The sequence below is a fragment of the Epinephelus moara genome, chromosome 21 (assembly GCF_006386435.1).
Source record: "Epinephelus moara isolate mb chromosome 21, YSFRI_EMoa_1.0, whole genome shotgun sequence".
Taxonomy (NCBI): Eukaryota; Metazoa; Chordata; class Actinopteri; order Perciformes; family Serranidae; genus Epinephelus; species Epinephelus moara.
Window position 1 is genome coordinate 6,081,015 of NC_065526.1, and position 14,551 is coordinate 6,095,565.

Consider the following 14,551-nt stretch of genomic DNA (forward strand, 5'->3'; position numbering starts at 1 on the left):
CTTAGATGCTATCTAGACTCATATAACATTCTAACATTGATATATTGCCCAGCCCTAACTGGAGGGCAAATAACCTCTCATCAAAATGGCACATTCACATCATGTTTGTCGCGTACATGCAGAGGAGTGGCTCCGTTTCACCAGTGCTCGCCATTCCTGTCCACTCGCATGTCACCGCCACCTGTCCCCTGTGTGTGATTTAATGAATGTCTTCCCTTTTTTTTAAAGGAAATACCATCGCTAATTCCCAACATGCCTTAGCTGCTTTCTTACTCTCTTTTCATTATCACATTCATTCATACAGTCATTTACACTCCCTTAATGCCTTCATCTCTCTCTCTGTTTGCCAAGGTCTATACTTAGAATGCATATGTGACAGTCCTGGCTTGGATTTCATCAATTTCTTTTTAGCCGCGTAACGATGAACTTCCACCCCCCACTTTGTGTTATTAATGTTGTCTTTGCCGAGTACTCTTGCTGTGAGAAGTCATGATGAAATCTCTGGTCAATCTTCTTTTTTTCTAGGTGCAACAACCGTACGCAGTGTGTGGTTGTCACTGGCTCTGATGTCTTTCCTGATCCATGCCCTGGCACCTACAAGTACTTAGAGGTCCAGTATGAGTGTGTTCCCTATAGTAAGTATCGCCATCCAAATCTCATACTGAACTCTTATTGTGTGTGTGTGTTTTTTTTAAGTGTGTGTAGAGTAGACAGTTGTGCTGTAACTGCAGTCTCTCTCTTGAGTTGCAAGTTTGTTTTACAGATGGTACTTCCACTGGAAACTGGAAGGCTAGCTTTGATAAGGATAAGTAAAGTATTGAAGTGTGGCAACAACAAAAAAATCTCGATCATTTTTAGTGGAATCCAGTTGTGCAGATTTTGGTTTAATTTGTGCAGGTTTTTAGACATTTGTCTTCGAGGTTGGAATTTGATAGTTGCTTCCATTTTTGGATCTGGTTCCCTGTTGGCAAAATACCCGGATTTATTTAAGTGAAAACTAGAGATGTACCGATACCACTTTTTCCTTCCCGATACCGATTCTGATCCCTGAACCTTAGGTATCTGCCGATACCGAGTACCGATCCGATACCAGTGCGTAAAAAAAAAAAAAAAATGGATGGGATATAAATTGTTGTATGTCTCAACTCCTAAAACTCTATGTAAAATATTAAGAAATAAATCCATAATAGTAGAATGAATGCCATAAAACTTTTTTTAATTATTATTATGCAGTGTTGACACAGATCAAGACACAGGTTAAAGTGCAGCCAAACAATTTGGTAAAAAAGACATTTTAAAGGCTACAGTAGAATACTTTTTGAACTCTGCTCCATTTCCGTTTCGTTTGTCTGTAGCGTGCGTATGCGTAATGACATTAGGCATTACGTGGTATTGGACTGGTCATAGGCTGTACTCGCCGATAGCTGTTAGCTGATACCCGATACCGCATTTTAGGCAGTATCGGAGGCATTTCCGATACTGGTATCGGTATCGGTACAACTCTAGTGAAAACAGACAACTTCTTCCCCAGTAGCATTTCCAAGTGGTATTGTTGTTGGTGCCACTGTGGCAAAGACAACTGAATTACCTTTCGTTTTCCTCAGAGCCTGACACTACTACAGTTTCCACAATTACTCTGGTTGTTCCATCGTCCGCCATCTCCGCAACTGGAAATAGTAACTGCAACTGAACTTTCATTGATGCTCTCTGGTAACTGGGGATGGATACTGATAGTTAAAGCAACTAAAGCGTTATCCTCTTTATGTTTTGGTTGGACAATGGTTGTTGCACTTCTTTAGTGCCATAAATCAAGCCTTATAGGGAACCAGTCTAAATGGCGATGGTGTCATTACTCTACAGCAATTAAATTGTGCAGTCATTTACTTTATAAAGATAAGCAAAAGCAAAATACTTGTGTGCTTACATTTTTAAAGACGTTGTTATTTGTGTTAATTAATATTAATTCCTGTAATGTCTTAAATGAAACTGCATAACAACTCTTGGTTGTTGTCTGGTGACTGTGCTTTGTACAAGCCAGTATCTGAACTGATCGAAAGATTGTTAGTGACGGGAAAGAATAACATCATCCTATGACCATGAGTCGACCGGGTTGTCTTTGTAATTCAAGGCAAGGCCAACTTCTATACATATTAATAGTTTAAGCCCATTGACCAAGTAGTTACGTGACAGGATCTCCAGTTTTTACGGCAAGTAGCTCGTGAAAGATAAGATGTAAAATCAAGTAGGATACGCCTGTTAGTGCAATAAAACTGCAGTGTTTTAATGTAAGTGATTAAAAGATATAAATGGAATCTCTGACTCCAAGTTATACATAACAGTAGTTACTTAAAACTGTTAAAAGCCAAACATAGTCAGATGCAAGAAGGGATTAGAAAGAATTTAAATACGATAAGCACATTTAATACTAGATTTGGATGCAATAAAATGTTTTGTGTGAGATGTGAGATTTCTGCTTCCACCCCAGCACAACTGAAATAACTGGAATGAGTGGTGTGTATTTTGTCATGCTCACAGCATTGAGTAATGACATTTTAAAAAATCTGAACAGCAAAATCTTCCTCACAAAGTGTCCCTGTTACTGTGGATAATCCACAGGGCTCTCTGTGAAATATTTTGATTGGAGCAACTTTCCACACAAGAACCAGCTCCTATATAAATGTTTTGTCACTGCTGTGAGCAGCACAAACAAAAATTCTATTCATCTGTATTGTATTTTAATGGTGGAAGAACTTTCAGAGGCAGACCTGGACGACCACAACCAAAACTATCTGCATGACTAGATACCACTAAGGGTAACTGAGAACAAATGTTTTCTTGTAATTTGGGTGAATTGACCCTTTAAGGCCCAGACACACTAAACTGACATCAAATAACCAGTGGCACAAAAGGCTGACTGTTGTGTCACCTCACATTGCCGGTGTCTCGGCCAACAAAGTAGCATGTGAACACACCGCAAAGACTACAGCCAGCAGCCATCTAGCATATATGTTCTGCACCTACATGTGAGGTAGTCTGTATCTTACTATATAATGACGACAATGATGATATGATGATGTGGGTGTGTTTGTTCCATGTTTTTCTGCTCACTGACTTGGTCAATCCATGTGAAATTTGGCACAGTGGTAGAGGGTCATGGGAGGATGTGAATGAAGCGATATTGCATCAATTGGCCAAAGGGGGGCGCTATAGCAACCGATTGAAATTGCAAACTTTGAATGGGCATATCTCATGCCCCGTATGTCGTAGAGACATGAAACTTTGCACAGAGATGCCTCTCCTCATGAGGAACAAATTTGCCTCAAGAACCCATAACTTCCGCTTATATAGATTTTCCGCCATTTTGAATTTTTTGAAAAACACTTCAAATGGATCTCTTCCTAGGAAGTTTGAGCGATCTGCATGAAACTGGGTGAACATAATCTAGGGACCAATATCTAAAGTTCCCTCTTGGCAAAAGTTGGAAAACTTACTAAAACTGAGCTTCTATAAGGCAATGAATATTGCGGAGGGCGTGGCTCATCACATAAAGGTGTATAACATCTCAAGGGTTTCACCCATCACCACGCAACTTTGTAGGCATATGACCACACATAATCTGAGGGGACCCCTCCATTATTGACCCCATCAAACAAAATGGGGGCGCTAGAGAGCTCATTTCTTATCTAGGCCTAACCGCCATATGGATTTTTACTAAACTTGGTAGATATGTAGAACAGGACGCCTCAAGGTGACTGGAGAAATTTAACTCTAATTGGCAACTGGGTGGCGCTATAACAACAGAAAAATGCTTCAAAATGGCTAAAATGCGACCGATCGCTGTGGCTCCCCCTGTGGACCAATGTTGGTGTTGTTTTCTAATGTTTGGTATGACTAAGTCATGGTATGGTATGCTGTACATAATCACGGAAACTGTCAGTGTGTCATTCTGTCAGTCAGTCATTCTGTCTGTCCCACGTTTTTCTACTCACTGACGTGGTCAATCTATGTGAAACTGCACATAGGCATTGAGGACTGGCATAGGTAGAAGGTGACGAAGCTACCAATGGGTATGGACTAGTTGGTCATTAAAAAGGGAAATGGGAAGAACGACAGAATGGATATTGACCACGCAAACAATAACGAAAAAAAAGTTATCTTACCAAATACAACAAGTTTGTTTGGATCTCACACCCTCTTGACTTTAGCGTTTGCCTTCCTCACCTCCGTTTCTCTTTTCATGCGCTGAGCTGAACTGCCAGTCAGAGTAACTTCATGTAACGATGGGCTCCGGCAGGTTTGACACCAATTCAACATGCTGAACCTGCTGGAAAAAAAGCTGACAGGGGTCGACAAGTACTAATGGTGCAGGACACACACGCTAGGGCGACAGATGCTCACCAGAAACTGACCGACAGCCAACTGTTGGTTTGGTGTGTCAGGGCCTTTAATAATAACAGAGCCTTAAGATTTGTCTTCTGCTAAGATAATAAAGGAGAGATTACAAAGAACAGGGTACATTATATATCTTACATTACTACATTATGTTCATTAGTGCTCTGTGGACACATACTGCAGAGACTTCTGGAGTAAGACCAATAAAATCCTAAAAGTTTAACCAAATTCCTTTCTTCAGTCATGGATCAGCTTTAGTGTTTGTTTCGTTGTGAACATGATTTAATTAAATGTACTGTAGAGGTGGTTAAAGTCGGCACTATTTTAAACTGTCTATGGTATCTGATTTGAGTTAATCTACCTTAAAAGGGTGTTTTAGCATAGTTTATAAGAGCAGCTTTAGGCTTCATCCCTGCCTGTGAAAAGTACTTAGTATTTAAATTGATGAATTGTAAACATCTTCGGAAATATTCACCTCTTTTTCTCTTCTTTCAAACAGACCTCCCTTTCACCTCCTGTCCCGTTCCCTCCCCGACTAACCTCTTTGCTCTCATTTTTTTTAACTTCTAATCTTTCACATGTCTCCAGCCTCTGCCCCCCCACCACCTCCACCCAGAGTGTATGCAGCCTCAACTAAAGCAGCTCCATATTAGGCCGACTGTTCATCAGTCATCTCATGTGCTGTTGCTCTCTTTGGCTCATTTAAGAGTTTGGTCTGTAACATTAGCACCGTGTCATGTTTTACGTGTGTGGGCGAGCGAGTTTGGAATCGAGTTTTGATTTGTGTTTATAAAGTTTGAACAAATTCCACCCTCAGTCAATACATGCCAAAAATAACTGCTGTGATGTTTCTCTAAGAATGTTATCCATCTAAATATGACCAGGAGATTTTTTTTTCCTCCTGCCACTTAGGAGAGACATTTTTTAGAGGGATTTATTCTGCTTTTACGTCGGCCAATGCATTATTTTGTTGGCAGTTAAAGACGGTAGGAATGAAAAGTTTAATGCGCTGGAAAGCATGGCACATAGCTTGTCTCCAGCCATAACTTGTCTGTTTTTATATCCTAGGATGAGAGGCCGTTTCACTAACAAACACTTTTTTTTATCCCCCGTAGCTCTTCTTCTTCCCAAAGCAGCCCTGCAGTTCATCTCATGGTCATATCCTCCAGCTAATTCTTCTCTTTGTACCTGGTAGTTGACTCATGATAACCTTTCTCTCCCTTTTGCACTCTTTTTTGCTTTCTTTTCCAATGCCTGAAATAGAAGTGGAGCAAAAAGGTAAATGAGTGGTCTGGTCCTCCCCCCACCCCCCCTCTGGCTCCTTGTTCTGTGGTGTTGAGTACAGCTCCCCTCACGTCTCCTCCCCCTCCTGATTGCCTCTCCTGTCAAATGCTAAACCCATAGGAGGATTGTTTGCACCCATGGAGTCCAAATGAATTTCAAAAACAGAATTTCGAAATGACATCCACGGTCATCGAATGTAGTTTTTTTCTCGCAACGTGAAATAAAAACACCAACTGTTGGGTGTCGATTTGTTCCAGGGACTCTTGCCTAGCACTGTGTTAACCCTTGAAGAATGAGTGTGTATATATTCTTATTTGGCATAGTCTTAGTTTGCTTGGCCCAACTTCTGCTGCACCCATAGCACGTGATGTGAAATAGCAGTGATGGCTGAGTGAGATTGGCACTGACCAAATAAAAAAAAAAAACTTTAAAAGGAGAACAAGAATTCACTTGTGTCCCTTTTATCCAGAACCAATTAATTTAAAACCGTCTAAATGGGAACCTTGCCATGGCCTCCCTCACCCATCAGTGGTTACTCTTGTCTTCTGCCGCAGAAGTAGTGAAAATCCTTTACCACTGTTGTTCGATTTATCCCCCAACCTCCACTTTCATTTTACCTCTGCTTTGCTGCCGCCACCACCATCGACAACCTGTTGTTCACTCTTATCACAAGATGTGAAGTCTGTCCCCTTTTTTCGTTTTGGTTTACGACCTCAGTCATGTCAGTATGCATGTGCAGTGTGTCCATACACCCAGCTGTTCATGTGGCATTTGACGTCAGTGACAGGCTGGTATTTAAAAGAGGAAAGTGTGAACTCTACTTCTCCCATTTTTCATGTCTTTCATTTGCAGGATTTTTACCCTTTTCGTTCACGTTTTGTTTTGTTTTGTCCCTGTTAGGATGTAGCAGCAGACCCTTGAGATGCAAGTTCACGTCACATTTCTCATTCTGAACACTGACACATTCATTTATTTTCTTTTTTTCCCTTTTCATTAGCAATAGTACAAAAGCACTAGCTAAAACATTCCTCCAAATTCACAGTCCCTGATCTTTTTATCCCGCACTTGAGTTGTACAGCAGCAAGAATGATGCCTGTCAGACATGTTACGTATGTTTTCAATATTTTTTGCCTCACCGTATTTTGTTCTACTCTCTTCTCTGTCACTAGTTTTCATTTGTCCCGGGACTCTGAAGGGTGTAGGAGACGCCACCTTCCTGTTTGAGGCAGAGCAGCAAGCCGGGTCGTGGTGCAAAGACCCGCTGCAAGCCGGTGACAAAGTCTTCTTCATGCCCTGGACGCCGTACCGCACTGACACCCTCATCGAGTATGCCTCTTTGGAGGACTTCAAAAATGGTCGCCAGATGACCACCTATAAACTGCCGCACCGTGTTGACGGGACAGGCTTCGTGGCCTATGATGGTGCTATCTTCTTTAACAAGGAACGCACTCGCAACATTGTCAAATTTGACCTGCGCACTCGCATCAAAAGTGGCGAGGCCATTGTCAATAATGCCAACTACCACGACACCTCGCCTTACCGCTGGGGTGGCAAGACAGACATTGACCTGGCAGTAGACGAGAGGGGCTTATGGGTCATCTACGCCACAGAGCAGAACAATGGGCGCATTGTGGTGAGCCAGCTCAACCCATACACTCTCCGCTTCGAGGCCACATGGGAGACAGCGTACGACAAGCGCTCTGCCTCTAATGCCTTCATGGTGTGTGGTGTGCTCCATGTGGTGCGCTCGACCTACGAAGAGAACGAGAGCGAGGCCAGCAGGAGCCAAATTGATTACATCTACAATACCAAGCTGAACCAGGGCGAGTACACCGACATCCTCTTCCCCAACCAGTACCAGTACATCACCGCTGTGGATTACAACCCCAGAGACAACCAGCTGTACGTGTGGAATAACTTTTACATCCTGCGCTATGACCTGGACTTCGGGCCACCGGATCCAGCTGAAGGTGAGAGCTGCTCCATTTTTGTGTTTAATTCACTCTCCTTTGTGTGATTGTTCTGCTTTTTGTTAGCAGCGAGGCATGTCACAGATGGCTGCCTTTTAATTTTGGATGCAGTTCAGGTGTGATAAAGAAAAGAGGGTTGTGTTAGTCTTGGGGAAAGGGCTCATTTGCAGACAGAAATTACAGATTCACCTTGGAATGAGAGATAGCTCCCGGTGGGATTGCGCCTCTTCAGACACACGTTTCTTTATTACCATGAGGCGAGCCGAGGCACTCACTCCAGCTGAAGCTTGGACCCTAACAAATTCCTTAATCTCAGGCCTTATCCAAAACCATTATGAATATATATATATAATGCTGGCAATACTTTTGTGCACAGTATGATGGAGGTTATCCTCTTCCCCCTCACCTCAGGATTTCAAGTTGTGTTGCCATGGCTACTTCATCAACTTTTTTTTTTTTTTTTTTGCAATAGATCAGGAGATAATAACCATCCTATTGTGGCATGATATTTTTAAAAGCACCAGGCTGAAGTGTGTGTGAGGTGTGCACCACATGGTGAATCAGCGCCGAAGAGTAGCTGGAAAGAGAGAGATCAATTACAGTGAAGAATCTTGTCAGGCGGTTAGGGGGGCTTAAATTAATCTGTGAAGTGAGGAGAGGTGACATACGTGTCATCAGACAGGGACCTTGCATTAAGATGATAATGGGCTTAATTATCTGACTGCTAGCACCTTATCCCACAGAGCCGGCATAAGTCTCCTGTACCAAGTGGGGAAACAAGTATCTTGACCCGACCTCTGGTTATGTTAGAAGCTCAGGTTGCCCTCGAGCACTGGTCTGGATTAAGTTATGATTTTTGACTTCTGGATATTAGGGAGGGGTCGCCAGGGGGAAATCTGATTCCTGACCTGAGCTGTTGAAGGGGGGTTAGCATTGATGGCTCAATGGCGGCTGTGTGCTCCTGAACTCTGGCCTCTTGTCAACAAGTCTGTTTGTTTTCCTGCCGATCACTGGAATCTCACCAGCATGATAACTCGACACCCAAGAGGTCGGGGAGGGGGTGGGGGAACTTCAAGTTTGCGTCTGTTCTGCTGAACAACCAAAGCCTCAATTAAGAGTATGTTAGAGGAGATATGAAAAATACTCAAACTTTAATGAGTTCTCCATGCATGCAAACTGCCTGCTCAACTGTTCACGTCCTGATGTATGTAAATGTAATTAACAACTGAATTATCATAATTACCCTCCTTGTCTCAAAAGAGGCTCAGGGAGAGAAGGAAAGTGGCCATCACAGAGCATTTTCAATGAAGGGTTTAATGTGCTCTCTCAGCTACTGTAATGCCTCGGTAAACATAAATGCCACATAGGCTCAGTGTTGCCACTTGCTTGGAGAACAGTGCGTTTAATCAAGGAACCCAACAGAACATAGTTGTTGATTTCGCTCATTATTCTAAATACCCGTAACTGTCCGCTGTCCTGTTATCGAGATCCAATCAGAAATGCGTCCTTGCAGCAGAGCTTGTCACTGTGGATCATTAAGTGTGTTTTATGGGAACATTTTTGAAATGTTGTGAGCTCAAGAAGGAGAGAGGAGGCATCTCGAGATACCACAGCTAGCAGCGGCAGCAGCAGCAGCGCGCCGGGCTTTGTGAATGGCACTTGAAAATAATTGGTTCTTGTTTATTAGGGTTTTTTTTCCAGATCTACACCTTTAACTTCTTTACTGTGTAGCTATTAGGATTTATTGCTGCCCATGATATGGCGTTGAATTAAACAACCTATTCTGCAGGGTAATCTAATGGTGCTGAAATAATGTCTCTCTCTCCGAAACTGAGGGGCACTTGAGGCGTAAAGGAAATTAATTGTGCCCATTAAGATTCATCGACCACAGAGTGAAGTTACCTCGAACACCAAACCCAGTGTATTTCTCTCCTTTGTAGAACTCGTGTAACACAATGAGCGTCTGTGTCCTTTTCTGTCAGATGCATCAACCTTGGCTGTAATGCTCATCCCGGAGAGGTGCTAAAGTGTCGGCAGGATTGGGGGTTTATATTAAGGCTGTTTTAGCGAAGTGATCAAAGCTGAGAATAATTGACCTCAGCAACTTGTCGGCATTTTCCTTTACCTTGTGTAGAGTGTTTGTAACACTGCGGGTTTCTTAATTTTGGCCCAGGTTGAAGTGATTAGCTGAGATCTTTCCCCATATTGATCGTTCCGCTTATTGTTCCAAACAATTCACACACGTTTAAAGAAAACGTCTGCGCTCTGCTAATGCATTGCGAACACAAAACAGCAATGATCAATACTTAGAGTCCACCTCCTCAGAGGTTTCTCTCAAAGAGGTGGATGCCAATAAAAAGCACACCAAAGCACCGGCCGTTACAAAACTTAGAGGGACACCGGTAATGTATTCTCTGTGATGTGCAAAGGCATTAACTGATTTCAGTCCAATGAATTAAAAAAAAAAAAAAAAGCAATCAGAGGAGCCGGCAATTGCTGAGAGCGTTTTAAACTAACAAGGAGGGAAAGGAGAAAATTAATTTGTATTTGAGGTAGCATTGATCTGAAGCCTTAAAGAAGAAAAGCATAAAATGAATGGCTTTGTCCAAAAGGCTTAGCCACTCGGAGTAATCTGGCAGTGGTGAGCACAAGTGGGCTCTGCGCTGAATTGAAATGTCAAGCAAAACCACTATTTCATATCCTGCATGCCACATGATAGATATCTATCATCAAAGCTGATGTTTTTTTTTTTTTTTTGCTCAGCCATTTTGTGGCTAAACCCAGCTGTGCACCTCACTGCACTTTGGTATGCTTTTATATCCCTGAACGACGCCTCCAGGTGAGCCGTCAAGACAGAGGACATTTATAGATGTATCATGCACTAAGCCTGTGTTCCACGCTCTGAAGCATGATGTGACGGCAACAGAAATAGAGGCTGTAGTAAAGGAGTCAGGAGATTTGCAAGAGCTCTAATTGTTCTGCTTCTCGCCATGGATCCACATTGGCGAGATTATGGCAGGAAACTGTTTTAGTGGACGTTGTAGGCGTAGACGACAGAGGGATTTAGAGTGTTCTTTTGCTCTGAGTGTATTTCTGTTTGCACATATATCTTCCTGCATGCATGTGTCTTTAGTGTGAGCAACCTTCCCCTGACTCAGACTGTCTAGTTGTGACAGCGCTGTGTCTGCTGCTCCACAGTACTGAGTTTCAGGCCTCATAAATTACCCTGCACAGACACAGGATATGTCCGGCAGAGCTTTTTCTGTCTACTGCTCTTTAAAGAACAAGTGTCAATAAAGCAGTGAGACTCAGCAACAATTTCTCGACTGCTTGAGTTTTTAGCAGAAATACAGACATATTCCAAAGCACCGAATAAGAGAAATGGTCTCGTGGCCCTTTACTTTCCATGCCAAGCTGTGTGCTCACGTCACGTAGGCTCGAATGAAGCAGAACAGCATGAGCGCATATAAACAGCCTAATGTAAAATTCATGTCTTCTGGGACTTGTTTCTCTGTCATTAATTACCAGCACTGGCTCTAGGTAAAGAGGCAAAAAGACCAACTGTAGCTCTCACACAGTTCTTATCCTCTGAGACAGTCTTGTTATTGAGTCAGGCTTAAATGCACAATGAATAAAGATAGAGGGAGATCCACACACACCAAGTCACGCTATGGCTTTCTTATTGTGGTATATTGGGCACTGTTACCATGGCAAGATGCCTATTTTGTCTGGTTGAAGCAAATGTGCGACATTTTTTGGAAATACATTTATTTGCTCTCTGGGGGAGAGTTAGTTAGGAGGATTGATATCACCCTTGTGTATGTACAGTCAGTACAATGCTAAAGCCATTTAGCTTAGTTTAGCACAAAGACTGGAATCTGGGCGAAACAGCTAGCCTGGCGCTGTCTAAAGATAAATCAACATACCAGAACCTAAAGCTCACTAATTAACAGTGTTGGGAAGTAGGCTTAGGCGGTATCTAATTTTTCACACCTTCATACCTTCCTGTGTGGTGCTAACACCTGCCTGAATGGTGATTTTGCTTCTTTCCACAAGCTCTTGTAGCCTTTTCAGACTAATTAACAATAAAAACTCAGAAAATTTTAAGAAAAATAATAGTCTCAAACTTATTAAACAGAGAAATACAATGATACACCTTTTGAATTCTAATTTCTCTGGGTCACTAAACTTAGACTGTGTTATTTGCCTCATTAACTCATCGTACAACACACAAAATAAAACTTACCCAAACTGTCATGGTTAGTCAGTTAGTCCACGGTTCCAACAGTCCCCACCTCTGGCTCGGTTAGTATAAACCCTTTATTCACTGAGATGTAAAAAACATGCAGTTTTCACTGGCGGTCTTTCTCTACCGTTGCTGTTCTGCTGTTTACAGTCCTGTTACTTATCCCTCCATCACTCAGAGTCGCTTCGTCTGTCAGCTCAGCTGCCTGTTCCCAGTGGAGACCGCAGACTGACCTCTGGTGGCACGTGCTGTGCACTACATACAATACGTTTAATAGAAAGAGGAGCGCCTGTATTTTGACGATATTGAAAATCATACCGTCAGGATTTTTTTGAATACTGATAAACTGTAATACCACAAGGCCTCCCAAGCCTATTGGGCAGTGTTGCATAATTAAGTAATGTGTTACAGTAATGTGATTACTTTAACAGTGCACCAGACAGTTGCACCAGATTCATGTAAGTTAAGATAAGCCAACACTAAACGAAATGTTGTCGATGTTTGGTTGCACAATGAAGTTCTGTCTAACGTCTAAAAATAGCGTACTTTAACCACCAAAAAACAATTAAAAGGTACGCAAACTAGGACAAAACATATGGTTAAGTGATAATATACAACCTTAATCTACAGCTAGTGCAAAATAACAACAGTGACATTGTAGGGTAATGTAACAGTAGTTATTAGGCAGAGGAAATTGCAACATAACAAACACATAATCATAGCCTATACTGCTGTTGATTAGCAAGCTAAATAACCCTATTTGCCTGCCAATGTGGCACAGAGGATACTCATATATAATTGCTCACGTACTAATATGTAATTTTATATGTATGCACTTTATTTTGCATTTTTATAGACACACTCATTCATTTTCAAGTTTTTCTATTTTGTAAAAAAAAGAGCATGTTGCTGACACAAAACAGGAATAATTCATTCAATTGAATTATCACCATGACATCCACTATTTTTCAGATAACTTAACAACTTCAGAGGACGAGGTACAAGATTTAAGTTTTAATTTATGCACGACCCAGTGCAGTCACAGTTTACCAAAAGAGGATAACCACCACTTTAACTTCAGAGTTGTCTAATTTGTATATTGTGTGCTTTAGCTGATATGCTACCATTGACCTCTGCAAAGTGATGCTACAGTCAAGAATCAGATGGTTTTGATCAGACTATGTGCAGACACAGGGGCTAATGCTAAGCTAACTGTTCATGGTCAGTAAATGCCTCCAAACATTAGACTGACTGCCTGTTAAACCACAATGTCTTGTTTTCTGTTTCTACACGTTAAATGCAGAACACAGTAATTGGTACCTAATTACTTTTGCTGTTGAGTTACTAGTATTAATGCATTTTTTGATAGTATGGAATATGGAATGATTAATAGAATACATGTTTTATTAGCTTGCCCAACCTTGTTAATTAAAACATATAACAACTACATTTGGTGCCAGATGTTTTCTTGGCTCTAAGCAGCACCCAACATTCTCTAACATGTTAGTTATTGAGCTTCAGAGGTGCTGATAGTTGGATTTTGTTGCCTTCGGCTGGAGCCAGGCTAGCTATTTCCCCCGTTTCCAGTCTTTTGGCTAAGCCAAGCTAACTAGCTGATGGCTTTAGCCTTATATGTAATGTCCTATATCATCGACAAAGATATAGCGCATATCAGCTTCCTCCCACTGAACAAAAATGGAGCCAAAATGTCACGGATACGGGCACTGCCATCTTGCTCTTTTGGAACCAGAGTCTGCGCAGTAGCAATTGGGAGCCGCGGTATCCAGGTGCCACCCATAAGCCTGTCCAACCCAATCGTGAGCACACACAGCTGTCAATCATGATGTCATACCCCCTTTCTATAGCATCAAATAAGTAATTAAAACCAAACTTATCAGAAAAATGAACACCTGGACAAACATCAGTGTGATAAGAACGACTTAAAATGATAGAAACCATCTTTGGGAAGTTTTAAGTTTGGCCCATGTTCCATCCCTAGAAGGAGCGGGATTTAGGACCTAGACTCTGCAGCCAGCCACCAGGGCGCAATCAAAATATTTTGTCCTCACTTTTCTGGGGACCTGTCATGCCATCCATTGTTACATATAGCCATTGTGCTGTATGTTTGCCAGGCTCTTTTCTTGCTCTTGCATTCGATCACGTTCACAGTATGATGAAAAGAAAAACCAAAACTGCCACAGCTGTAGCAGGTTTTTTTTTTTCTTTTCTTTTTCATTTGGATCGACACAAGGAAGTTGGCTCACCATCTGATTTAGAAAAGTATGGGCTGAATCAGACGCTTTTTCAGCTCGAGGACAGCTAACTTCCAAGGGAAGGGAAGGGGACCGTGGCACACACTGATTGATTTTCAGTATTTAATAGTGCAAACAGACTGTGCTAATGTAGAGATGATGCTTAAACTGAACTCTGCCTATTCGATATTTCCTTTCAGCTATACATGTCTGTTTGTCATTGTACTGGGAGGATTAGCCTTGTAAGTGATTCATCTCCCAAAAATTTAAACCAATTAAAAACAGCTTGATTTTGCTGCGAGTCGTCATTGCTCTTCCCTAATAGCCGGTATTAGGCAGCTTATGATCCATTTATCCTGGTGTGTGTATGGACAGGTAGATAATGTTTACTGCTCTTGACTATGTGT

At 41.9% G+C, this 14,551-nt stretch overlaps 1 protein-coding gene across 5 annotated transcripts in view; it reads left to right on the forward strand.

Annotated features, from left to right (window-relative positions):
• Nucleotides 1–14,551, forward strand: part of LOC126409092 (adhesion G protein-coupled receptor L2-like) — a 115,791-nt gene that overhangs the window by 54,245 nt on the left and 46,995 nt on the right. For all 5 annotated transcript variants that reach the window (XM_050075003.1, XM_050075006.1, XM_050075007.1 and 2 more), the window contains exons 4-5: nucleotides 526–635; nucleotides 6,846–7,646. In XM_050075003.1, the coding sequence (XP_049930960.1) occupies nucleotides 526–635; nucleotides 6,846–7,646 (911 nt within the window). The remainder of the gene's footprint in view (nucleotides 1–525; nucleotides 636–6,845; nucleotides 7,647–14,551) is intronic.